The sequence below is a fragment of the Hylaeus volcanicus genome, chromosome 7 (genome assembly GCF_026283585.1).
Source record: "Hylaeus volcanicus isolate JK05 chromosome 7, UHH_iyHylVolc1.0_haploid, whole genome shotgun sequence".
NCBI classification, from domain to species: Eukaryota; Metazoa; Arthropoda; class Insecta; order Hymenoptera; family Colletidae; genus Hylaeus; species Hylaeus volcanicus.
This window is the reverse complement of record NC_071982.1, coordinates 3857482-3884448: the sequence shown is the minus strand read 5'-3', so window position 1 is coordinate 3884448 and position 26967 is coordinate 3857482. Positions and strand designations below refer to the sequence as shown.

General features: G+C 43.1%; 1 protein-coding gene across 1 annotated transcript; it reads right to left on the bottom strand.

Annotated features, from left to right (window-relative positions):
- Positions 1-8179: 8179 nt before the first annotated feature.
- On the bottom strand, positions 8180-19577 carry LOC128880218 (uncharacterized). The gene is made up of 2 exons (XM_054130047.1): positions 15617-19577; positions 8180-9812 (listed from the first exon to the last, which is right to left on the bottom strand). The coding sequence occupies exon 1, from the start codon at positions 17427-17429 to the stop codon at positions 15648-15650; it is 1782 nt and encodes a 593-aa protein (XP_053986022.1). The 5' UTR covers positions 17430-19577; the 3' UTR covers positions 8180-9812; positions 15617-15647.
- Positions 19578-26967: the final 7390 nt, after the last annotated feature.

The window sequence follows — 26967 nt, the reverse complement described above, 5'->3', positions numbered from 1 at the left end:
GATCCGTTAGTGACGCCGCGGCTGACAGGGAGGAAAACGTTAACGATGACGGTCGACCTTGGCCGCGAGTCGATCCGGATGACCGTCGACGTGAAACTGCCGGGGATGTTCCGCAGGAGAGACTCCGTATTCTCTAGCCAGTGAGTCGGCTCCTCCGCGGTGGAACGAAGAGGAGAAGGAGGATGAGGATCGACGGAGAGAGCCTCTTCCACGGCTCGTCTTGGGTGCTCCCGGGAAGGGTGAACGTCTGCCCAGCAAATTTCGTTCCGTGTCTCGACAGCAACATGCCCATCGTGATTAATTGGCCTCCGTTTCGATTAGACCGTCTGCTACTCAGCAAGACTTTCGATGCTCAGATACATAGCCTCAGCATCGCTAAGTAATAGTTTCTGTACGATTTTTAACTCTGTCGCTTTTGGACTTGGATTGGAGGGCCCAAAGTCCCCACTGTTGACTTCACTATTTGGCATGCATTATAACGGAGATTTCCAGGAATGAAGACTATTTTGAAAGAGATACAGGAAATGTAAGCGAGAGGACAATGAGAAGTAACTGACCCGAAAATTCACAGTGGGCCCAAGAAGTATTCCGAGGTTGGACCAAGGAGGACCACAAGTCCTTACGAGGCTACCTGCAACAATTATCAGTGCACTGCCAAACAGACCGGAAAATTAAGTTCGCTATAACCGACTGGCCCAAAAATCACTTGTACGTGATTCCACTTTCTGGAAGGTCCAAGTAACTCATCGGCAACTAAGGAAGGAGAACCATAAGTACATCATTCCTCAAAGCACTACAAGACGGACCCAAAAGCTCCATCGCCATTTCCAACTAGCCCAAAAATCATTCGCGATTGACTCACTACCAAAAATACCATATCGCTATCGGAACCTTCAAAATCGCCCTGACCAACTGGCCCAAAAATCGCTCGTACATTAATTCCACTATCTATAAGGCCCAGTATCATTCGACGTATGCCGAAGAAGGATCGTACGTTCCTGTGGGCTGGAGGTTATTATCTGTTACAGTTATCGGTGCTTCCCAGTGACCAACATTTTTACACTGACCGGGAAAGGACGCAAGGGGCCCACGTAGAAGAAGAAGAGGAGGAGGAAATGACGAGGGAGCCCACGGAGCACGGTCCTGGGCCCTCTGGTTTCCGTCACTGGTCCTCCACACCATGGTAACGCCGTAACTGATAACGGTACCGTGCTTCGACGGCGCTCACCAATGTGAGAGTACTGTTATTCCAACGATGCAGCTGGCGTCTCTCTTCCACTCCCCGCCATTCTTCTTCGTCCCTCCTCGTCCCCTCTTTCGCAGAAGCCACGCCGACGGACATCGTCGCCGGTCACTTTTACGTTCGCCAGGATCGTAGATTGATGAGAGGCAAAGAGTGATTGAAAGTTGCAGCGAGATTGCCAAGGAACGAGATTCTAGAGGACATTGTCCTGTTGTTTTTTGTGGGACTGACGAATGAAATCGACGCGGAGGTAGCTGGGGAGTCGGGTGACCGATAGCTGATGGCGTCCTGTTAGTTATTAGATAGCAATTGGAAGAGAGCCATTGCCGTCCAGGAGACTGTAAAGAGCAGTTAGTATATATATATACATGTGGCAATCAGTGAGATTGTTGAGGGATAAGAGACGAGGGACATCGAGTAAGTAGGAGTTATTACAGGGTGATTAAATTAAATCTGGGGTCCAGGAAGATGAATAGGAGGATTTTATGGCATCTTGGATGCTGCATTTATGGGAGTAACAGCGTCTGATCAATTATTCGTCATGGACATCGAGTAAGTGGGAACAGGGTAATTAAATTAAAACCTTAGGGTCCAGGGGGATGATTAAGGTCTTAAGGGGTTACTAAGTACGAATTGATACAGAGTGTTTCAAATAAATCTATGATCCATGAAAACAACGAGGTACTACGATAAATGTACGCACATTGTACTTTGATGATAAAGATCATCATTCATTCATATAAAAGTATTTCTATATTTTATACCCCACTGTTTATACGCGATAAATAATGGAAATTTGAACCAGTTTTGTGACTAATGTCAGGTTTCGAATTCTCCAGTTCTGTAATTTATAGCAGCCATCTTGGATTCAAGTGTAAGTTACTTATTCCTAGATGGAGCTGCATTCGTCACGGTCATGGCGATTTAATAACCAGTAATATGCCCGGTGGGAGATCAAAGTTCGCGAAGATTTGAGCGAGGTTGACTTCAATTCGAGTCATTAACGGTACCGAGACACTCGCGAACCTGGTGAAATTACATGTTCTATCAAATCCTCTGACATGCAGGTATTAATCTCCGGTGTGCTTCCCCAGTTTTTTCTTGCCTAAAAATTACTGTAGCGAAAGTGATCGTTTACCCGATAAGCGTACCCGCCATTACCGCTTTCTATTGCGAATTCTTCTAAGAATTGTTAACAATTCTCTTGAGATTCCTGGCATCACTTAACGCAGTAGTTCTCATGCTGGGATCCACGAAGTCAGCAAATGAAATTACTTTAATTTCTGGTTGTGTATTAAATACGTAGGGTGGAAATATTAGTGATTATACAATTGTCTGGCTGTTAGAAAGTCGAGCGAGTTCCTCCTTTCTCGTGTTTGCGAGGCGTGTATATTAAAACGCACCGCGAGCTTTGCTATAATGTCCAGTTATTTTATGCATTGTACCATCGCTCTGGTTGCATCAGCGACAGCTGGTGTACATATACCGCTTCGAACGGTCGAAGGCGGAAGTTACCATCGCTGTCAATTTTTGCGTAAAGTCGCATACGCACCTATCGGTATCCTAGATTTTTCTAAAGCCGCTATACGAATTTTCCAACGTGTTAAAATTAATATTCGTCCCCTTAATGTACCATAAATCATTCAGATCAATCGCTACGTGTTTTACTCTACTAATTCATGATCAAAATCATGTCTTCTCTCGAACAGAATTTCCTTCGAATTCCGTCCGGTTCCAGTTGCTCCAGTTCGAACCCGTTTTCAGAAAGGCATTAATATCGACTCTTAAAATATAAATGGCAACATTTATCGTTCCACTTATTTTCTCCATTGCAACACGCCCGTGAACCAGCCTCGTACCGATTCCTCGTTCCCTTTTCCTCTTTATCCATCGATGTTTCCTTTCTTGGTGTGCTCCTTTTGATCCAGACTACAATCGCCATGACTCGTGATGCAATTACACAGTCTGCTTCGTACGAAAAGGAACGTCCGATTGTAAGCGACTCGAACGGAGAAAGAGGCTAATTTCGTTTACCCTTCACTGAACGTTTTTTCATTCTTTTCGTTAGAAAACAAAATAACGATACAAGCGTTCATTTTATTTCTTCGTTAGCAACAGGAATGCTTTTATTTTTCTTTGCCATGGAAGCAACGAGTTCTCCCCCCTCGAAGAAAATTAATTTTCTACCAGCAGACAATAACAACTCTCTACATGAAAATTACGATGGAAGAAAATTGCCACTTAAAGGAAAAAGGAAACTCGATAATGACCACCGTCCACGAACTTACACAACATTCAGCAAGTTTCGAATCGTAATCACGAACATTTGTGACACGAGGACGGAGATACCTGCAATTTTTGTTGTTCAGATATTTTGAAGCTTTACCATCGAACGCACGAGGATATTAATTTCTTTGATCAAACGTGAACAGGCTCTAAACAAAAAATCATTTCCAATCGTTGACCCTATTTCTACGCCAATGTGTAGATGTGTGCGTAGCTGGAAATCGTCGTGTCACGTTGTAACTGTAATACAGGCTCGCAGTGGTCCCAACTGTAACAAAAATACCATATTGCAATGCTAATGAACCGTCAATATCCTTTCATTCGTCGAATGTTGGACATAAACGTTTACCCAACAGAGACCTCTCATTACCTCTAAGAGTTACACGGAACTCGACTCGATGAATTCGCTTGGCAATTTCGCGCCTAGCATTTTTTTTTCTCATCTCACGTGTACGCGAGCCGTGGTATCTATTATACATAAGCAGTTACAGCAGTCTTCTTCGTTATCGTGGCACATTCCTATCGGTGCTCGTCTTCACCGTCAAGAATAGGTATTGCACGCACACGTCTGTCTCGTTCTTTCTCACGCACGTACTGTTACGTCTCGAGTTATGGTATTGTCTCGCGAAAACAATATCGTCTTTCTCCAATCTGTCGGTAACGTGATTTATTGCGTGGCTGATATTACAGAAACGACAATGGAGGACGTGGAACAATGCAACGACTAGAAAGTTCAATGCTCACTTTTTCCAAAACACTTCAGTATTATAGAAAATACTATCGATACATTGAAGCGTCAAAGAAAAGGCAATGGAAGTAGGAAGAGAGAAGGGTGCTCTCTTTATGAGAGAAATAGGACCAAATCACAAGAGAGCAAGATAGAAACCTTGGTTTATAAAATACAAAGATAAATTAGACAGATCAACAGTAAGGACGATCTCAAGGATCAGGTGTAACCACTATAATCTAAGAGCACCGCTTGCAAGGAAAGGGATAGTGGAAGATTCAACTTGTCCATATGGCCTGGAAGATGAAGACATAGACCACGTCTTATTTGAATGTGGTTTGTACAATGTTGAACAAAACATAATATGGACAAAACTTCAAAAAGAAATTGAGAAAGTGGGGAAGTCAGCAATCGAGTTAGTAAAATTACATAAGGTTAAAGTATATAAAACCTTGAACACATTTCTTAAAGATATCAATAAGATATTATAAGAAGAACCAACAAACGGAAATGGAAGAGTATCGGATAATCAAAAAAGCAAAAAACTGCCAAGCAATGCAAAGGAAACGTGATAGATATATATTAAGATAGAAGGAGAAAAACAATATTTCGTTAAGAAAGAAGACTTGAGAAACCAAAACTTAATAGTACAAGAAAAGTTCCTATCAAGAAAAAAAAACAACGAGTAGGTTAAGCTACATACAGTATTATATACGTACATTTAGAATAAAAAGAGAGCTCAATATGAAGACTGAGAATTATTAGGTTGTAAGGAGAAAGTATATATCTCTTTAAAAGGTTCTATTTTTTTTTTTTTTGTTATACAATAAAATATATATATATAATATACGAGTTACGATTCCTACATAAAGTTTATTAGCAAAGTATAGTAAAGAGTATGACAACCTCGACTTAAAAATTAAAAAGTTGATTGCTTTTGTTTTCCTTATTTCGATGAAGCTGACACGTAGCGCGACGAGAATAGTTCAGTGTGCGATAAACGTCGATCGTGGAATAATGTGTCGTATATTAGAAGCTGGTCTCAGTATTATTTAATTTCCCGTTCGTAATTCAACAACTTCTGCTATTTGACGTTTCGACCGTTGCTTTAGAAATATTCTGGAAGCCACTGTGATTATAATTTCGGGAGTATTCCCAAGCTGTTTTGCAATTCTTGTATATTATAATCTGTAACGGTACTGTTACACATACTGGGTACTCCCACGCGTCTGTTGCATCGTACTAGGCGTTGAAAAAATTAGGGCACGTCTCTTGGCATTTTTAATTACTCGCGAAGCTCGTATCGTTGGAAGAACAAATAAAAACTCGCGAGTTTTCTCAAAATGGTAAGAGAAATCTTGATTTGAAAAAAGGATTGTCAAATGATTAAGTTGTATCGGGACTATGCTACTTGGAATTGCTGTGGACGATTATTTATATAACGAAATCGACAGTGACGTAAAAATTGATGCAACAGGATTCACGATGGCGTGAGTGGAATCACGAATGTTTCTATAATTCGTCGACAGCGATTCGTGAAATGTTACTCGCCGTGTTGCGTAATTACGCTATCGTTCCTAGCGTTAGTAATGAATATTGCAGTCACATAATTATGTTTTAACGCTGCCTTTGGTACCGGTACCGGCACGAACACTGCGATTTCGAAAATTGTCCGAATGCTTGTTGGCATTCTTGTGTGTTTGGCATTTTAATTATAAGTAATTATTAGGTACTGGAAAAAGTTCGTGCGGTTTATTCGTTAATTGTAACTATATATCGATTTTCGTGTGATAATTGGCAACTGTAAGACATGAATTCGGTTTCATTTTAAAGCTTAATGTTTGTAATTGGTATGCATGCTCTGTGAAGTTCAATTGTTTCGTTGTTGTGTAGCTATAGGAACAGTAAACATGGACAGCGAAAGAGTAAAAATTCGTGTTTTCATTCTTCACCAGAATTGATTATGATTTACAGGAATTTACTTCTTATATTTTAATATATCTCTATGTAGCTTAAATGTATATCTTATATATCTGTTTCGTAAAATAATCATGTATTAATAAATAATTTCCCCCATTTTCTTGCATCACTATGCTCCAAACATCTTGAGCTTTAGTTAATTTAACTGTACGTCTTATACACCTTCATGTATTATTCTTACATTAATTTTATATCTTTTTCGTAAATTATCGTCGACCGAAATAATCGTATCTTAATATACAATTTTCCTCATTTTCTTCCATCACTGTACTCTAGATAGCCTAAGCTTTGATCGAGTTAAGAATCCCCTTTCGACGATCGTGCTGCCTCGAAAAGGTTCTGTCGCGGTAGACCAAACGCACGATAATCAAACGTTGAAATGTGCATCGCCTCGATGCACTCGACTTGGCACAAGGTTAGCACACACTGCGTTTAAGGAGTCGGTGTCATCGTTTGAATCGCGGAGGTCTAACCGAGGAATCATCGGAACGGTGACGTCAATTAGCCGTGACATTACTCTCAGCGAGGATTGATTCCAATTAAACCTCGTGACTCGAAAGGGTAGGATGCTTTTCCGGGGTCGCGGATCCCGTTGCCTTCCTACTTGTTAATCGTCAGAAGAACGAAGCGTTGCCAATCCATGAATAATAGGAGACACCTGGTATCTAGTCCCAGTGGGCATCCTCTGGGAAGACGTAAATCTACAGTTACGTTTTGTTATTCCTGTCTAGTTGTAATAACTGGATTACGTGGAGATTACCAGCAGAAAGAAATGAATGCTAGGTAGGGTCAGCATTGACGTAGACATCGTCTAAAAAAGATTCGCTACAGTTCTACAGTATCTACAGTTATATTCATCAGTTTTTGTAGCGTCGAAGCAATATAACCAGAATATGCTTTGATGTCCGATGAAGCCTTTGACTGATAACCCACAAAGGGGGATTAACCGAGTGTACAGTTACATTCTTCAGGTTCTCCGCTGCTGAAAGAATTAGGTACTACGGAGATTGAGATCAGAAACGTATCTACCAGAAAATTCCAAAATTCCAAGTGCGATTAAAGTTAATCATCCCGGAGTCCCTGAAAACTGGAATGGCACTCGAAGTAAATAGAAGTTAATCCAGAGGTGTCTGGATGCCTTCCAGTTCTCAAATCAGTGCGCGAATGCGTCATGGGGCGGCTTATACAAAGAGGAATGTACCGCGATGAGGTATCCAAGCGCAAATGGACGACGATAAAAGCAATTCCGAAAGACATCAGGCTACAAGAGAAAGACAGAAAATGGCGTTCCACTTAAGGTGCCAATCAAGGAGATTTGCATTCCAGGGACGTTCGCTGGGAGTCGCGAAACTGGCGTATCGTCGGCTGTGGTTAACCCTGAAAATTATACGCGAGAACGGAATGTGGTCGACGACGGAGACTCGCGTGCTTTCGTCCAAGAGTGCAGAGGTATGCGGCGTACGTAATGCACCGTGCACCGTGCAGGAAACGCTTGACTTGGAGTCACGGTGAATGCTGGCGATCCTATCCGCGTCCCAGAGTGCCTCGACCCTTCCTGTTATCCCTAGACAACCAGCATTATAGTCTTCGGAAAGCGCTCTTGCGCGGGCAACTATACGAAACCTAACCCTAATTTGCTGCTTGACTCTTCTTTGGTGCCATTTTTAAATACTACTTTTGTTGCTATAGCTCTTTCAAGAGACCTCGACAAAATATAATTAAATCATTTCAATTGCTGAATTTTCTTCGTCAATTTTCATCTAATCGTAACGAACGCGATGCTTTGTTACGAAATTTTTTATGGATAGTAAATGGAATTAGTTTCTTACCTTATAAGCATCGTTCTCGAAAAGTGCTCGCGCGAGTGCAGCTTCAGGGGTCCCCGAAACATAACCTCTGTCTCGCTTTGAAACGTCGATGGTGGCATAACAGTGACTACACGCTTGTTTATAATTGCATTGTTAGTTTATTATTAATTAATTTTGCATGGCAATCGACGCGTAACAATATATATATATAACAGGTTCGCAATTCAAGTTGAAAAACATGGATCTCTTGCTTCTTTTTCGCTTCGTGAATTTGTTTGCCTTTCTTGCGCGATACCGATCGTTTATTTAAATTTTACGCAATCGCACAAGAATTTGTTCAAGTACATTTTGAGAATGCAAACATCGCGAATGTTAAGAGCCAAATGTTTTACTTTTGCGTAGTAGATTATTTTAGTATCTTTTTTTGCTAAAATTTTACCCGATTGTTATTAACGTTCGGTACGCAGAACGGCATTCCTGGCGCTGCGCACGAGTCGGCGGTCTTTAGAGGCTTACGTAAGAGAATGCTAGCACACGTAAGCGCGTTGCGAGAAAATTCAACGGCGAATTATTATCTGTGTGAAATGAAATTACCAGGATACAAGACTGCGAGATTCCATCGTTTTCCTGCGATAAATATACATACATATATTTTCGTTCATGGTATACGTCCGCGCGATAAATAAATAACGACGACGTTAGTTTGCGTTTCACAATGAATTCGCGCCATTTTCATCGGTTGACTCATCGTTCGGCAAACCTTTATTTTTCCTACGTAAATTTTTCATTTATTCCAATTTTACCTGGACGGTTTTTGATTTTTTTCGAGGCTTAAAACTCTAATTTTCCTATTCGCAGTAATACCTCGATATAAGGACACCGGTCGACCCCTCTCGAGTCGTTATATCGAGGGATTACTGTATTTAAAACGACGATTCTCCTATTCCTTCCGAGTTTGCCAAACGAAGAATCAATACAATCGCAATTTTGTAAAAAATTCTAATTGTTACTATCGATCCTTAACAATTCGTAACCCTTTAACTCCAAAGTGTAACTATTCGCAGAGAAATTTATAAGACCGACAAACTGTTGTTAAATATCGAATACTAAGAGAACTCGAAGAAAACATGGTTCCCACGGAAGGACGAACATGGCTCTGCAAATATTTATCACGAAAGACGAGTTTTTGGCTAAAGGGTCGAAGAAAAACAATTATTGTCGAGCTTTCGTACAATCATCTGGCACATGCGATTAAATAAATAAGTTCCAGTTGCACCTGTGTCCGGCTTGGAACTTAAGGGCGACTTAAAATCAAGAATTGCTTTTTTAAAAAGAAAGAAAGAAAAAAAAGAAATCGACGCTTCGCGGTCTTCTAACGAAACGGATACATCAAATAATGAAACTCGAGGATCTGGAAGACCAGCGGAGTGTCGAGTTGCTCGTTCATAGTTCCATTCGATCCTTTCGTTATGGAGAAAAACTGTAGGTACTCTCTGTCGCGAAATATAATTACAAGGAAAAAAAAAAACAAGAATTCTAGAAAAGAAACATCGTAGTAAAAATAGCTAGATAAATTTGGATCTAGCTGTTGCACTGGTTTAAAGTTCCCTCGCGAAGTCCATTAACGTTATGCTGGTCTGACGGAGCACTAAAATGTTCGTTAAAAACAGATCCTTCGTTTGCTTGATAAAATATAATCTTTCTCGGTCGTTTAGCTATTTCAATGGCCGCTGGAGAGTGACAGTTAAGTGTTTCGTGACGCGCAGGCCTAGAACAGCGAAAACAGAACAAAATATTTAATTTAGACAAACAAAAATACAATGAAAGGTGAAACAACAAATTCTTTTTATCAGGATCAGATTGGAATCGGAGTTCTGCTTCGCTTTCTCTTCGTGTCTTCGATCCGTGAAATGAAAATTCACATTTTCTGCATCCTTCTAATTAAGTAAGGAGGTACAAATGTTACTTTTTAAGATAGCCAGCTCCTGCGTCATGGTCTTTAATTATATTCGCGATTCGATCGCTTTTTACCTGTACTGAACTCGTTTTTGAGAACCGTAAGAAGCAGAGGAACCGTTCCAATCTAATAATGGCCAAGCATCCACGAAAACTCGCGTGTCATCCTGCCGTGTAAAACAACCCGAGCCCCCTGCCATAGCGAAAGGACAGAACGCCGAGGACGATCGAAAAACGAAGATACGAGTCGCGAAGTCGGACGTTTTATGGCGTTTGGCACTGATTTCTACGCTCGGTAGCTGTCGTTCCAAGTTGCAAAAAATAAAACTGTCGTGTGCGCACAGTGAACGGGTATACCTGTCCTGGGAGGGGGTCAAAAAATGGCAGCCTTGGCGTGGAAACCAGAATTGGGTGGCCAGAAACCGCGACAGGTTCCTGAGATTAAGTCTCGGCGATATTCAAAGAAATCAAATTCGACATTTAAATAAATTTTTCTGTTCCGTGCTATTCAATATTTTGTTCGTTTCTTGCACAGTTTTTGTGGTTTTATAACAATTGGAAATACGGGAATACGCATGATGATGTGTACTTATACAAAAATATGTGTGAAGAATCAGTAATAAAATACATAGGAACAGTTTAATTTAAATTTCGAAGTCCATATCCATGTCTGTGGAAGCATAAATTTGCATAAACATCCAATTCTAATTGAATTTTATTTGCTTTCCAGATACTCGCAGTGCGATTAGACATGGATTGGTACACCTAAGAAAGGGCTTCGCGCGGAGACAATGCATGGCGAAGCATTGGCCTTTAATTCACGAACAGTGAAAGGAATTTTCGTGGTGTCCCAACACCGCCATGCGACAGCCGTTTTATTCGTCGAGCGATAAGTGTCACTGGGTCAACGTTTCATGAACTCCTCTGACCGCGAAACTCTTACGAAAAACGATTGTCTAGCCTGCCTACACGATCGTTTCCGCTCGTCACAAGAAACCCCGTGACGATGTGCTGCTGAAGAGGAAAGGCTAACAAAATCTGAGAATCTTGCAATATTCCTTGGCAAAGTGGACGAATCTAATTGGTAAACGATTGTTAATTTCACTAGAAATTAAATAATTCATATTTCCAATGTTTAGGAATTACTCGACTTCGGTTTTTAAATATTATGGATTTCCCAAATTTTTTAGCTTTGATGACTCAATTTCTTAATTTTCAATGCTTTCAATTTTCCAATTTTCAGTGATCTCAATTTCTCAATTGTCAATGCTTCCAATTTCTCAATTTTCAGTAATCTCAATTTCTTAATTTTCAATGCTTCGAATTTCCCAATTTTCAGTGATCTCAAGTTCTCAATTTTCAATGCTTCCAATTTCCCAATTTTCAATGCTTTCAATTTTCCAATTTCTCAATTGTCAATGCTTCCAATTTCCCAATTTTCAGTAATCTCAATTTCTTAATTTTTAATGCTTCAAATTTCCCACTTTTCAGTGATCTCAATTTCTCAATTTTCAATGCTTCGAATTTCCCACTTTTCAATGCTTTCAATTTTCCAATGTTCAGTGATCTCAAATTCTCAATTTTCAATGCTTCCAATTTCCCAATTTTCAATGCTTCCAATTTCCTAATTTTCAGTGATCTCAATTTCTCAATTTTCAATGCTTCCAATTTCGCAATTTTCCGTAGTCTCAATTTCTCAATTTTCGATGCTTCCAATTTCCCAATTTTCACTGACCTCAATTTTATCATATTTAATTCATATGGATCTATATTAACATAGATTTATAAAGGATTCTACGCACTTAATTTGCATAAATCCTTTGAGGTGAACACCTAGTCATCACCCTGGAATTTCCTCAGGGTAGATAAAAAAGTGTCCGACTTCCAGCAGTCGTATCGGATCCATATCATTTAATTTACATATCATCGTTCCAGCCTCTTGTCGAAAAAAATATAAATCTAGCGAGCGAAGGAGGCTGTCCAATCGCACGTGGGACTGTATTTCCAACCGATTATGCATTCACCGCTAATTCGGTCAGTTGTAGCGCCTTGAAACAAATATCGCCTCGCGATACATTTTTTTTCAATCGAGAAACTCGTTGCGAAACAGAAGCACAGTAAGTGGTCGATGCGATTATGGATAATTAATTTGAAAATAAATGCTTAGAACCAATCATTTCTACTTTATATTCGATTGGATTTGATCGGTTTGATCAGCGATGGTAATTTGCGTGCGTTAAAGCGACCATTAACAATGTTTACGCGGGACTTCGTTTTTATTTTTATGCTGGAGGGAAAATCGCGTGACTATGTTAATTAAGGCAGCATCACGAGTAAAAGATGTTGAGTGACGCAAGCTCTGTCATTTCTGCGCATCTTTGATAAACAGATCGTCGATGGAATTCCACAACCGTGTAGGAAAATTATTGTTGATTGCAAGAATAAGCCTGCAAGTATAATTTAGCGTAACGTTAGTAAATTCGAAATTTTAATTTCAAATGGAGTAGCGAGGTATGATCTGTTTTTAGTTACGCTTAGAACAGAATAATTTTGTAGAAGTAGAAGAAGTTTAATTCAAATTGAGTGCAATTACAGGCTCGTTAAATTCGATTTGAATGAAATAGAAAGTGTTCGGGAACAAGTGAAATCTCGAAAAAAAGACAAATGGAACGAGAAAAATGTGTGCCTTGCTGTTTTAGCGCGAACGAACGAGACGCGAGCCAGGTCAGGGATAAAAATCAGTCTGATGTTGCGAAACGCAACGCGTGGAACCGGCTGACATCGACCACGAATCGATGATAATCAAGCTTAATTGTATATGCATACGCGCCGATGGCAATGAGTATTTATCGGTGCATACGAGCGAGTCTCTGCAACCAGTTTCGACATAAACACGTTCGATGGCCAACAAACACGAGCGCGACTGAATCGTGTCGGAAAAATGCCGAGTCTAATTATGTATTCGCCGATTTTATCGACGTCTGAATTTATTGGACGAATATTATCACGAACTCGTCCTACGGGTAGATTTCGAATTTTTAAACTTTCGGAATTGCTCGACTTCAGATTTGGAATATTGTCAATTTTCCAGTTTTGGTGACCTTCATTTGCCAATTTTCAATGCTCTTAATTTTCCAATTTTTTGTGAATTCAATTTTCCAGTATTTGGACACCAAATTTTTCCAATTTTTCTGAATTTTCCACTTTTGGTTACCTCCATTTTCCAATTTTCAATGCTTTCAATTTTCCAATTCTTTGATACCTCAATTTTCCAGTTTTCCGTGATCTCCATTTCCCAATTTTCAATGCTTTCAATTTTTCCAATTTTGTTATGATCTCAGTTTTTCACTTTTTGGCGACCCTAATTTCCCAATGTCTCGCGAATTTTCCCACTCCATTAAGCCTCGTTCTAATTACATTCTCCGTTAATTGACCGGAACGGATTACTGGCTACGTCAGGTGGTGGTATTGCCACTACCGTACAAGATTACATCAAGACTTCACGGACTCTTTTTCCCATGGATTCGCGTGATTATTTACTCTATGTCAAAATGTCAAACGTGATTCCAGTGTCCCGTGTTTCATTAAATAACGGCTGATTATCATCACGGTCAATTTTCCCACAGAAAATGACTTGATACCAACGGAAGACGCCACCAACCTCTTCCCTTCTCTATTAACTCTAATGCTCTTGCAATCTTTCATTCCACAACCAACGCGACGACTATTCAAAACTATAAATTCTTTAACGACTCGATATTTTCTAACCATAGTACAAAGTACAGAAATATTAAAAGATATATTTAATTAATTCTTATGAATGCGTTCAAGATTATCGTAGCGACAATTTGCCTCTAATTAGACTTACGAAAGGCTAATCAGTGGATATGTCTTCCAGTGAGGTTCACCTTGAGAAGTCTGTCATTTATTTTAATCTCATATTTCATTTCTACTTTTACGAGACTTTGAACGCGTAGAATCTTTTTTACTGTCTGTGTAGATAGAACAAGGCACGAAGTTTTAATTTCATGCTACCCGGTGTATCGAAGTTATAATTTCATGCTACCCTGTCGTAGTTTCCCTACCTGATCGTAATTTATTTTTCTCACGCAATTAAGAATAACGTTCGCGTTCTCACGAACGAGCCGGCTGAAACTTGCGAAGAAGGAATTTAAATCGACGCCATTACCTTTCACAGAAAAAAAAATTGTTTCACCGACGAATTAGTCCTTTCACAATTTTCCGCAGTTCTTCTGTAATTGTTCAACCGAGAAAAAAGTAATTTAATTGTTCTCCTCGTGTTGGCAAAAATTGCTGAGAGAATATAGACAAATATTGCCAATTACAGAGGCACCCTCTTTAGGCGCCGATACGATCGCACTTCTTTAACCAGCAGTTCCTCCTAACGTAGAAGTAAACCTATTAACCAATAAGGAATCACCATAAATCTGGAAAATTGAAATTGGTTGATTGTCTAACGAGAAAATGAACTTTCCCGTGTAACTGTCACCTCAAAAATCAGGTTACGCCTGAAGACACCTGTATCTTCCGTGAAGCTACCTGGTCGTTTTCTCAAAGACAATATAACGTGATAGCGAGCTGCATGATCGCGCGGTTTCGTCATCTAACGAGCTTCAGTCATTAAAACGATCTTCTCGGGCGACAATAATTCGAGCCCGTCTAATTAGCTCGTTTCGCGACAGGAAGGTCGTTACGCCTCGCGAAGACATTATGTCATCGTACTTCTGCAAACCCCTTTCAGCTAACGTTGATCGATGAGAATTATTCAATCAACATCGCTAATTGGACCTGACACTAATTATCCCGAGACGACCTGGAAATTCGAGAATAATTCAAAATACTGAGAACCATGTGAGACCTCTCCGATGCTTCGACGAAGGCAAACGAGATTCTTGGCGTGGGACAACTTTCTCCAAAAATATTTGGAACCACTGATCTCACCTGGATGATAAGTTATTCTCTCGGAACACCTTGTACCATTCAAGATTTGACTCTGGACTCTGAATTCGTTTGTTTAAACAAAGATTTCTGCGCTTCCAATCTTGTCGGAGCCCCCAGGAACGATCGAAGTCCTTTATTCGAGGGCGATCGACTTTCAAGATAAGATTAACGGGGTCACAGGTAGAAACCTGACGATGAAGATGAGCCTCCGTCGGCTTTTTGCCCGAGTAATTTTCCTACTCGGGCAAACGCTGTTCTGAGAATCGAAAGCCAACTGAACCAGTCGGTCAGGCCACCCATCACGGTTTTCCACGCTAACGCCGCGAACGAATAGATCGTTTGCCCCGGAGAAACGGACTCTTTCCTCCTTAAACGCGTGGCCCGATTAGCAGTCCATCGCGGACTCCTTAAAACGAGTGAAAACGGAGACAGTCTATTTAAAAAAACAAGTATACTTCTAAACAAAACACATCAAAGAACATTCGGTCGGTTCCCAATAGTCAATAAACAAGAGGTTACCACGTTCCGTTCAACTAGAAACGAGTGATTCACTTATAGGGGTGTTTATTCTATCGTCAAGGATGAGAAGCTAACCCTAACTCTATCTAGCCCAAGAATCACGGGACGCTTGGCAACTTCCATTCTAAGACGCACTTGCGAGTCGACGTTGGATGTCCGGAGAGTCCTAACGAGGCCGGGGCCTGGGCAGCGGTTGGAGCTGTTGCTGCTGATGATGGGAGTACCCGCTCCTGGAGTTCGCCTGGGGCAGTATTCTCTCTGGACTGTCGTCCAGGTTCAAGCCGGCGACCAGTTGGGCTATCTCTCTGTCCTTCTTCTCCTCCTTGGGCAGCGCGGTGCCGTTCTGTCCGCTGAAGCCTAGAGAGGCCAGGCTGCCGTGGCTCCTGCTGCGATGCTCCGCTCGGATGCTATAAGAAAACGCCCTTTCGTTCAGGTGGCCCTTCCGTCGGTAGATACCAGTACCGAAACGGGACTCGTTCTCGGGGCTGTCTCCGGCACGATTCATCTCCGCCGTTGTCAGGTCTGCGTGAGACGCGGCGAGCCTTCTGGAAGCCCCCAGAGTCGAGGACTCCCCGTCAGGGTGTTGCCTTCTGCCCCTGTTCCCGGCTGTGCCGTACGTACCCGCTGCGTACATGGCTGCTGCTGGTGGCGGAGTCACTACTGGCAGCGGGGCATACATCGGGACAATGGGGGCGGCAGCTGGAATGGGCCTGAGGCCCCGTGGATGATGATGGGCCTTCCTGGGTAGCGTGGCGGCTGGCACTAGAAGAACCGGGGCTGGTCTGGCCAGAGTACCCGCGACGGATCGACTGCTCGGTGGTAAGGGGTGCGGGTGATAGTGCTGTTGCCTCACTGGGTGACCCAGAGTGTGATGCCCATGGCCGTTTGTATACATTCCCTGGTGAAGCTGAGGGTGGAGATGCGCCTGCTGCAACGGATCCTCGTGTAGTGCTCGGTTCTTCAGCTTCTTGAGTTTCTTGTTCGCTTTCCTGCGAACGGAGGAGGACGAAGACTCCTCTAGAAGCAAGGGTTGAGCAGGGGGAGGTGGTGGCGGTGGCGGAGGAGGTGGAGCGACTAGTTGCCGCGGTCTGGAGCCCTTGGTGCTTCGCAAGGTGCCTTGCTCCTGATACAAGCCGTCGACCTCGTCGCGACCTCTGGCCCAAACTTTGTGGTTCTCGTCGCCGTTGTAAAGGCTCAGGTCATCTGTCGAGGTACTGTCCAGACGAGTGGCTTGAGGGCTATCCAAAGTGGTGCTGGAGCCTCCGAGAGTGTGATAGAGGCTGTTATTCGAAGGATGACCGGTTGTCACACCGTTTGTCGTCGTTGTCGTCGGGTCCAGGCCCTTGGCGTAGCTGCTGTCTGCGTACGCGTGAAAACAACACCTGACCAGGGCGTTGGCCGCCATATCACGCTTGCAAATGAAGGCATGACACTCGAGAACCTTGATTCCAGTCGTCCGTCTCAAAACGGCGGCGAACAGAGGCGGATGGTTGGCGCTAGGCGTCCTAGCGAACGGCGAGTCCAAAGGTAGGAACCTCGTGTTCGACGAGTCCCCGCTTCCGCCTTTTACGTGTCGAACAGCCGCGCAATAGTGCAGCGCTTCAATGGGGAAGAACCTGGTGACCTTTTTGCGGTGCTCGTCGACGTTCTCAAGCAAAAGGCCGTTGCTCCAGACGCTCAGCCAGGAGTCGATTCCACGTGCTCCCAGCGCACCCTGCTCGGGGTACAGCTCCCTAAGCGGCTCCTGAACACCCAGCAAACCCTCTTTGCTCGCGTGTGGCACAGAGCTGCCCAGATAGAGGACTCTGCACCGGCAATACGGCGTTGCCGAATCCTGATTGGCACCCCTCATCTTTCCAGATGATCTTCCCGACGAAGCAACGAATAGAGAGTCGTCTCCCTCCTTTGACCCAAGGTACAAGTCAAACGTCGAGCCCGAGCAGACCATGCACGATCACGAAGATGCTACGTTCGATGAAGAACTCCCGAACCATCGAACACCATCCGTAAACGACATCCAAAGCACAACACGCGGTCCAACCACGGTGCACACGGAATCTCGAAGACTCCACCCGGTAACTCACTTCACTCGCGATTACGCAGTCACTTTCCAAAGACGCAGCCCGTCCGACGTTGCAAAATACGCGTGCGTGGACGACGAGGAGAGCCGCTCTCCGCTATTTCGCAGCAGCTGTAGCCGCCACTCGCTCGAGATCGCGTCAGGCCATTATGGCCGCCTTCTGACGGCCTCCCCCACCCGGCGACCAGCACTCCTCTTCCCTCTGCCTGGGCTCTCAGTCGCCCCGTCTCTCTTGGCTCTCGCCAACCTTTTCCAACCTCCCACTCTGGCCAGCCGGGTCCTCTGTGGTATGCAGCGTATACCAGTGGCGTCGACGTCCTCCCGATTGCCCCTCGCCTCCACGTGTGCCGATCGACAGGTACACACCCGGCACACCGACGGGCGAATGCTTACCGACGCGACGTGGAATTCAGCGGACCCTCTGCGCAGCTCTTCTGGAATCCAGAGGCGCGGCCGCAGGCGTCAGCCACGCGAGCCGTCGTCTCCGAAGTTCCTGCGAACCTCATCGGCTCCGAACAACGGAAAATGGCGCTGCACGCTCGTCTCTGCGTTCCTGGTCGCTCCGTTCCGCGATCCCTTCTCGCCTCGACCGCGGACGCTGAACCGTACACACAGATGGCGCTGTTTCTACGTTTACCTGGCGATCCTGAACGCCGACCACCGACGAATCTCGATATCCTTCAGGATTCACCGGGAACCGTTTTCACGAACGACAACGAAGGACACACCGCGTCCTGGACAGTCCCTTCGGGCCCACCGAACGCGGCACGAATGCGAGTGGAACAGCGAGCTGCGACCGCCTGTACGCTCCTCGTTGGACTGATGCCCGATGGAAGGCGTGAGACTCCGTCGGTCGGGGCCCCACCACTGCCGACCTGATCCCTCTTTCTCTCCCGCCGCTTTTCTGCCTCGAGAGAGGCACTCCCTGACTTGCCGTGTCGCCGTACCTGCCTCGGGAACCCTTCGCCCGATGGGGTGTATGGAATTGTGCCGAGGGAAATGGGCATTCTTAAGTTGATTTTATGGAGGAACGCTAATAGCTCTCTCGCCTTTTCCCCTGGCGATGATGCAACGCAGCGTTTTGTCGCCACTGGTCGAGCTATTGCGCGTCGAACGATTGGCAGGGGACTTTGTCTTCGAGCTTCCTATGCTCTGACTCATGCTGATATGCCTACCGATGTACCCTGGTGTCTTTTCCTCGCGAAAATCTTCATCTAAACTTCTTGTGGTTTGTGCACTGGCTACTTTTAAACGAGTGTTCCCAGAACCACTTTTGAATTTAGGGGGATCTAGTTCTCAAGCATGTAGGCCCATTTTGTATGCATATAGGCGGGACGATTTTTGTTGTAAATTCCAAGAGGCGTAAACGTGTGTTTATAAAAAAAATTTCAACTTATAGGGAATGGTAAGATGAATTTTTTTTATATTTATAATTTATTCATACAACGTTTAGTTTCAGAGATATAAATCGAAAACTTAGAAGACCTTTTTCCTAAAATTCAATTTTTCCAACGAACTTCTAACGTTTCAATTTTTATCTTCGAAACAAAGCATCGTACGAATAAATTGTAAATATAAAGAAGTTTCTTCTTATCATCCCCTGTTAGCTGATATTTTTTAAAAATTGATTTAACGAGTACAAAGATTTCTCCGAGCCCATTTCTCGAGAACGTAAATATACGTTCTTCGCAGTCAAAGAATTAACTGACTCCCAAACTGTCCTCGGCTGCCAACTGCAAAATCGTCATGCCACATAAAAGGAAACGTAGCACCTGTTCCAGTTGCATTATGATCGATCCCTCGTACGGGTGCACCCTGGAATACACACGCGTCGAACACCTACCGGGGTGTATTTACAATTTTAATCGTGGCTGATTACATCAGCCGTGCGAAAGGAAAGTAGTCCGAGTTCGTTAACGCGGGGCTTGAATTAGTTCTGAACACTTCACCAACCGATCTGCCGACGATCTAGACACCGACGAAGAAAGTTCTTTCGAAAGAATCTCGAGAATGATCCGCCAGACTAGGAATTCGACGACTGAAGTAGTATTGGCGAGGGCACCAACTGCTTTTGGAAGCGGGGCACGTAATGGAATTCACGAGCGATAAATTAGTTCTCATAAATATTTAACTTAACGACTTGTTATTGCAACTATGCATCGCGCGGACGGGTGAAAGAAAAACTGTCGTCTGAACTCCGAAGAAACTAGTGTCCTTTCATTCGGAATCCCCAGGTAGAGAGCTGGAGGCCGGGTTTCTCAAGGAAAACCTGTGTTTACTAGCTTTGTTCTTAGTTGACTCCTTGGAGATACTGTTTATGTAGAATATTCCAGGTTCGTCAAGCTCAAATTCGTGTCTTTTCGTTTTGTGACACCTATCTAATCTCGAGTTAGTCCCAGGATTCTTCATTTTGCCAGGATTCATCATCAGCCTATACCAGAGCTACTCTAGGTTCTAAGCCTATCAATATTTAAATTTCTAAATCCTTAAGCTTTCCAAGAATCTCACCAAAAGCATCTGCTAGTCTTCCCAAGACTTCAAGCCAAACCTCTGAAGATGCCCACTGTCCCAAGAATTCTCCTATCTTTCTTTCCCCCGATTTCTCTTCAGCCCAGTGACTCCTCATTTGTCACACCTTCGGTGGTGTTCAAGGCCAGGTAAACCGTCCAAGGGAAAAGAGCCAGGTACCAGACAGAGGTCCGTTGTCCCGGGCAGGTGGCGGGCCTCCGATAAGCGCGCACCTGTGTCAGAGCTCACCGACCCGCCCTTTATAGGTCAGAGACTGCGCGCGTACCGTGGAAGACCTGAATGCGTGTGATTCTCTTTTGACAGAAGCCGATTCGAGGTCTCCAGGTCGAGCCGTCTGGACGTCCGTTCCTGCCGTGCGACCGCGAAGGCGAAATCGCGTACGTTCGTTGCGCAACGCGACGAATCGAAGCATACGCTTGGCATTTCGGCTGTAATAGGGGCCACAGTCGTAACCATTAATCATGGCGACGGTTCTACCAACTTGTCCCGCGTCCTTTTTTTTTTTGGTACGCTGGTAATGATCTGTCGTTTGGCAAATCTTGGTGGAAAGTAGTACAGAGTATGATTGGATGAAGTTGTACGTTGTACTGCAAGGAGAAGTAATTACTGAGTAGAAGGATAGTACATTTTTTGATAAAAATCTTTGAGGCGCAACCTTATCCTGTAAATGATGAGTTTAATTGTTATTAACGCGCCACAGTGTTTAATTTTGACGTTAACTCTTTTTATCAGATAAAAGGGTATGCGATCCAACCTGTATAATGCTGCTAACGAGATTTCTCGAACTTCTTATGCGAAGTTTTCATAATCGAGCGAGTTGTATTACAATTTTTATTGCCGCAATAAACCTGCACATTTAGCACACTCGGTAGAACTGTTTTATGAGAGATACATTGCCTCGGATAATAACGAAAATGTATTTTTAGATCGAACAGCCGTCGCTCCGACTACATAACAAACTCTCGCGACTAATTTATCTAATCGTCAATTATTAATAAGCTGTAACTTAACATAATTTAACATAAGAGTAGTAATCGAGCTACATAACAAACTCTCGCGACTAATTTATCTAATCGTCAATTATTAATAAGCTGTAATTTAACATAATTTAACATAAGAGTAGTAATCGAGCTAAAATTGATCAATGATAGATAATTCTTCACGGAAGTCTTCATTAGCATCTTTGTCCGATCCTGTATTCAATTTGCAATCAATCGCGGCTACCTCTGCTCGTCGGTTATTTACTTGTTCGTGTCAGAGTCGTAATTCCTCTAAAAAATAAATAGCAAGAAGGGGAGCGGCGTCTGGTTAGCGAGATTGAGGACGTGACGAATCTAGTTTGGTATTTCCTGTCCTCCCCTCCGCGATTTCTATGACTTCTTCAGATTAAAAGCTGGTCGCCGACGGAACCGGATGCCGGTTTTCCATGTAATTAGCCACGAGCTCGCCCGTGGACAGGGAAGGAAGGAAAAAATTCAGGAATGGGTCGCGTGAAGACTGAAAACGCGAACGCAGGATCGCGTGACCGAGAACCCTGACCGTGGCCCAATGACGAGGATTTTCGTACTGGGAAACGATCCGCGAAACGATTCGCATGCCTCGCGAGTTTCAGTAATTTCGCAACTCTCGACCCGCGCCGAGGAAAGTGGAACGTAAGGGGAACGACGAGAATTAATCGTTACAGGGAAATATTTTTCGCGGAATCGACGAGGAAATCGTTTGTGGAAACAGTCGATTTTGCGCTGAATTACTTTCGGTTGGGAATGTTTCGGTTAAGTGCACGTTAGTTTCAGAAAAACGTGGAAAAATCCAGTAAGTTTTTCTTACATATCGTGTAATAATCTTTCAGAAAATTATTGACGAATGCTTTTTCGATCCAATTAATTTGCCATTGAATCGTGCCATTTGCCATTTGTTCATGTATTCAGTTAGTTGTAGAACACGATAAGTCTCATATTTTATTTTGAAAATATAGTTTCAAACCAATTCTCCATTGAGTCGTTTATATTTGTTTACATACTCGCTCCATTTCGGGATACGATAAGTCCCATATTTTACTCTGCGAATAAAGTTTGTATCAAGCCATAGAAACAGCCCATCAAGACACGACTCTAATCATATTTCACTCCCTTAATTACAGACAGGATCTTAGATTAGAGAATCTAAAAAAGTTCCAGCTTTATCGGGACCATCCCATCCCGAGCAGACGTTTTTATTCCTCAGTTTCGAATATGAGGAGCAACAAAAAGATACGTAAAGTGTATACTTCGAACCGAAGAAGCCCCGAAAAACGGGCTTGCATTCCGAACCGATCGCGAATGGGGCATTAGTATGCAAATAGTGGGATCCAGAGTTCCCTCGGTGTTTATTCGTGACGTTACCGCTTATCCTTCGTTTATGGCCGAAGGACGACTGCGCGTTTCTGCGAAGTGATTCCCCAGGCGTTGAAATCACTGGTTCCTCCTGGCGTCGACGTAAATCCTGTTGATTTCCAGGACGATGCGTGCTCGCGCGCGTTTTACGTTGCTCGAATACTCTTATTTGGGTCCGGAGCGGAATTTGAGCCTTTCTCCTGGTGATTTTTCCTTTTGGTGCCAGGGGAAAAAGGATCACCGATCGATTGCTCGATAGGAATCCGAATGGCGCAGGAATTCGTTTAATAATTCAATTTTAATTATTAGGAACAGAAATGTGTTGAGTCGAGTTAGAAACGTACGAATAGTTTAATTTTTTAGTATTTTGCAAGTATTCGAGCACTAGGAATAAACTTTGAATACTTTCGTGCTCCAATTAAGACACTCTGTAATGTTAAATTACAGCTGATTAATAATTGGAGATTAGATACATTAATCGGAAAAGTTCGTCTAAATTTAAAACGACCGCAAAGGATTAATATTAGTATTATCAATTGAACGTAATATTGAAAGTTTTTAAGATGATTCTCGCGCTCGTGAATTATGAAGAATCGCACTCTGTGGGCTATGTTACACTCTGATCTTTCAGGGTTTCCTGAAATCGACGATCGAGTGGGTCAGTGGGTCGTCGTCACGTTAATTACGAGGAATCCAGAAGCTGCGCGCACCTCGAGCAATCACAGCAGAGCCATGAGTTCTTTTCCCAGCTCTTTACACCATTTTAAATATCGTGTACTATGCTACAATCATTTGAGAAAATTCCTTTTCTTCCTGTTACCATTCTTGGGTCCCTTGGTGTGTTTCAGTATGACGACTTTAAACATTCCAAATATTTTAACGAACCGATGTAATTTTATAATCATTTTATAATCATTTTATAATCGTTCTTCCTATTGATCAACGAGTTCCTGGAATATTCTGGTCGTTCGACTGCAGGTGTCGATGACGTAATTGTCGCATTCGATGGCTGCAGGCGAACAAATAATACGAAATAACAGCGAGATCCGTGACAGACTTTTACCAGGCGGCTCTTAACCGCGAAGAAATTCCGCTTCATACTATACTTCCGGTAAAGGAGCAATACCGGTCTTGCGGCGGCGGGGAAAGCTTTTAAAATACTTGGCAGTCTTCTTTCTCTTTTTCCGGGTTAACGACGTCGGGACGCTCGTTTCCTTTTATCGCGAAACGTTGCTAGTTAAGTAAAAAATATAAATACAAAATTAACGAAGTTGTCTTGAAATAAAAAAAGACGGAATAAATTAAGATTATTATTAAATTGCATAATCTTTGCGCATACTCACGATGCTTCGACTAGAGCACCCTGTATAATAAAATTCGATCAGTCCGAACAAGAATACCGATACTTTTTTGTATACCGTTCGAACGGTTTGAGGTTGGCCTAAGCCAACGATAAAAAGGCTTCCCGTGACTAGGAAGAATATCAGTCAAAGATATTCTAAGCGCCGATGCATGACAATCTTTTGCAGAATTCGCGGCGAAGAAACGCCACTTTCTGGCACAAAACGTGTACCGTTTCAAATTTTCTAAACGTATCCAGGAGTTTCTCAATCTTCTTTAGGAATACAGTGATATTAAAAAGGAAGGCAAAAGTACGATTCGAGGGTTTGTTTACAATTGAAAATGCATATTTCTCCAGGACCCCCTGTCAGGGGATTCCTGGATAAGTGAATTCGCAATGGCCACAGATCGATCAACTCGAAAGCTCCTCGACGATTTTAACTGCTTTCTACGGGCAGGTCGTGCAAACAATTCGAAAGTTCTATGTAATAAATTCCAAGGAAGTTAACTCACCGCGGATGTCCACTGCCGAGTATTCGGCGTTTCGTTCGAACAGTTTGTACTTTCTTTCACGGGATGCTCCTCTCCGCTCCAAAGACTATTTGTTTAGCAGAGATGGGGCGAAATGTTCGTGTGGATAGACAATTTCCAATAGCAAACAAAAGGAGAGTTTCTTTCTTCACCTCTTGGTACCAACGTAACAATTGTTTTGTCAGCGAGAACGTTAAAATTATATTATTAAGTTGTCCCTTTCGATTTATTAAATATAATAAATCCTTATTATATATAATCGTTTCATAGACAGTGAAGTGCAAACAGTAAAATTAGAAATCAAATTTAAGACCTACAGAAGCCAGCAGTATTGATAAATAATCCCACGTTAAGAGACGTGCATTCTCTTAAAAGAGAATGTCTGCTTCCCACTTTCAGTAATCGTTTTTAGTTTCTTATTTAGCGTCGAGGAACGAAGTTTCTTTCTCGCAGGTACGTGCAATTAGCATGCAAATGCTTCTTGGTTCGACGAGCGTCGACGATTATCCGAAAACACGTTCCGGCGGAGATTTGATTCGGCACGGTAGGCTGGACGTGTCCGATGGCACATGCGGGCATTGAAGTCTCCAGTCGATCAGAATAACGGGAGACGGCAGCGTTAGGAAAAGAGATGAGGTGTGTGTTGGTGGCGTAGCGGTTCACTTTTACTAATGCGGCCAGCTCGAGACCCTATTGCCTTGCCAATCTAACGGGTGTCCCACCAGACGATATTCTTTGCAGTAATTAACACCCAATTAGCATGCATTGAGCCGCTTGGTGCTTAAGATTCCCCATTCATCGTCGAGAATCGGCCTGGAAGATGCATTTCAATGGTCGTGATGAATTAGAAATAACGCAGGCAGTTTGGAAGTCTCGGGTACACAAAATTATAGTCGGCTTTATCAACGTCTTACTGTATCTTACGTCTCAATTGTGCAAAATGATCAACTGTGCAATTACTGGCATATTCAAACTTTAGAATAACACGAAATACGACAATTTCTCCGATTGCCCATCGATTCCGTTCGCTGAAACTCTAGATATTCATGCTTGTGTCCGTCCAGCGACGCAATTTTCATCTGAACTCTTTTTGAAACGTTGTCTAGCATACTCAAACTCTATATTCATACTAAATATTTAACAATCTGATGTTCAGAATTGTTCAGAATTTCCATTTGTCATTGGCCATCGGTTCCGTTCGCTGAAACTCTAGACTCTAGATACTCGTGTTTATATCCATCCAACGATGCAATTTTCATATGAACTCTTTGTGAAACGTTGAGTAGCATACTCAAACTCTAAAATAACACGAAATACGACAGTTTTCCTCAGTTCCCATCGATTCCGTTCCGTAAATTGCAATAATTATTTTTACCAAAAATTTGTTTCGTCACAAGTGGTATCGGTAGAGTGTTTATACCAACTTCAAAGTCTAGTGGATAATATTGACAAATATCTCTTATTGTCATAGAAATGAAAAATATTCAACAATCTGATGTTTGGAATTGTTCAGAATTTCTATGGGTACTTTCATTCTGCAATATTAACAATAACCCGGGTACCGAACGCACAGGTATGCGTCTGACGAGGTCACTTTCTGATATCACCAGAAGCATCCACAGAATCCACGACCCGGCGACGAGGCGTGTATTCATAACCAGTGCGAATGCCAAAGGAGAAACTAGAAAAATTCTTTCTCGTACGAGCATCGGGAGCATCGGGAGCAACGGAACTTCCGACACGGAATATCCGTTTTTCCGTCACGTAGCTCTGCCTTTAGATAGGCAGCGGGTCGTAGCTTGCAGCACAACGACGTGACTATTGATGGCGGCGGTCGACGCATGAAACTCATGCGAAAGCAGGACTGAATGACGTGCTGCTCGACTAAATTCGTGGAACTTCATTGGTGTGCCTTTGACCTTTTCGTACACCATGCTGTGACTCATCATTGTTGATCATTCTCAGACTGCGGATGTTTATGTGTTTATGACGAATGCAGATGTGGGGAAATTTATAAGAATTCGTACGAATGCAAAAATATATGAAAAATCGACAATAATCGATTTTACATTCGCAAAATCGCAAGATTTCTTGTAGAATTTTCACTTAGAATTGGCCTAACCAATAGCACTGGGGTTGGCATTTAACCGAGTGCTCTCGCACGTGAGCATAAAGGCAGTCCGTGAGAGACCCCCTATAACAGGTCACTGCCATCGAGAGAAGCGAGCAGGTTCGTAATACCAGGTCCCTTTATGGGAGAAGGGGGATCCACTTTATCCCCGTACGTGTCCACCGACACAACCATGCTCAGGTTACTTCTTTAATCTGTAAATCTGTTTCTCTCACGGTTCGAACGCTGGCGCACACAAGCGAACGTACAGAAATCGATGAGTTTTTAAAGGTCGGGCTTCCTGGCGCGAGGAGGGCGGGTCCAGGGATCTTTATGGTACTCGTTACCCTTTCCTTGCACTTCCTCCTAAGGCGATTGTAAGTCTGAGTGTTAGGATTCTGCTCGAAAGATTGGGTCCTGCTCTGGTTTGCATGGTTCAGTTGCTCTTCCAAAAGGCCACTGGCTCTTTGGAGTCCAAGTGTCCCTTACACAGGGTGCATCACTCAGTAGATGGTGTGGCGTT

What these genes read in the sequence shown, in the direction of transcription:
- LOC128880218 (XM_054130047.1), bottom strand. Translation starts at nt 17,429, where the DNA reads ATGGTCTGCTCGGGCTCGACGTTTGACTTGTACCTTGGGTCAAAGGAG.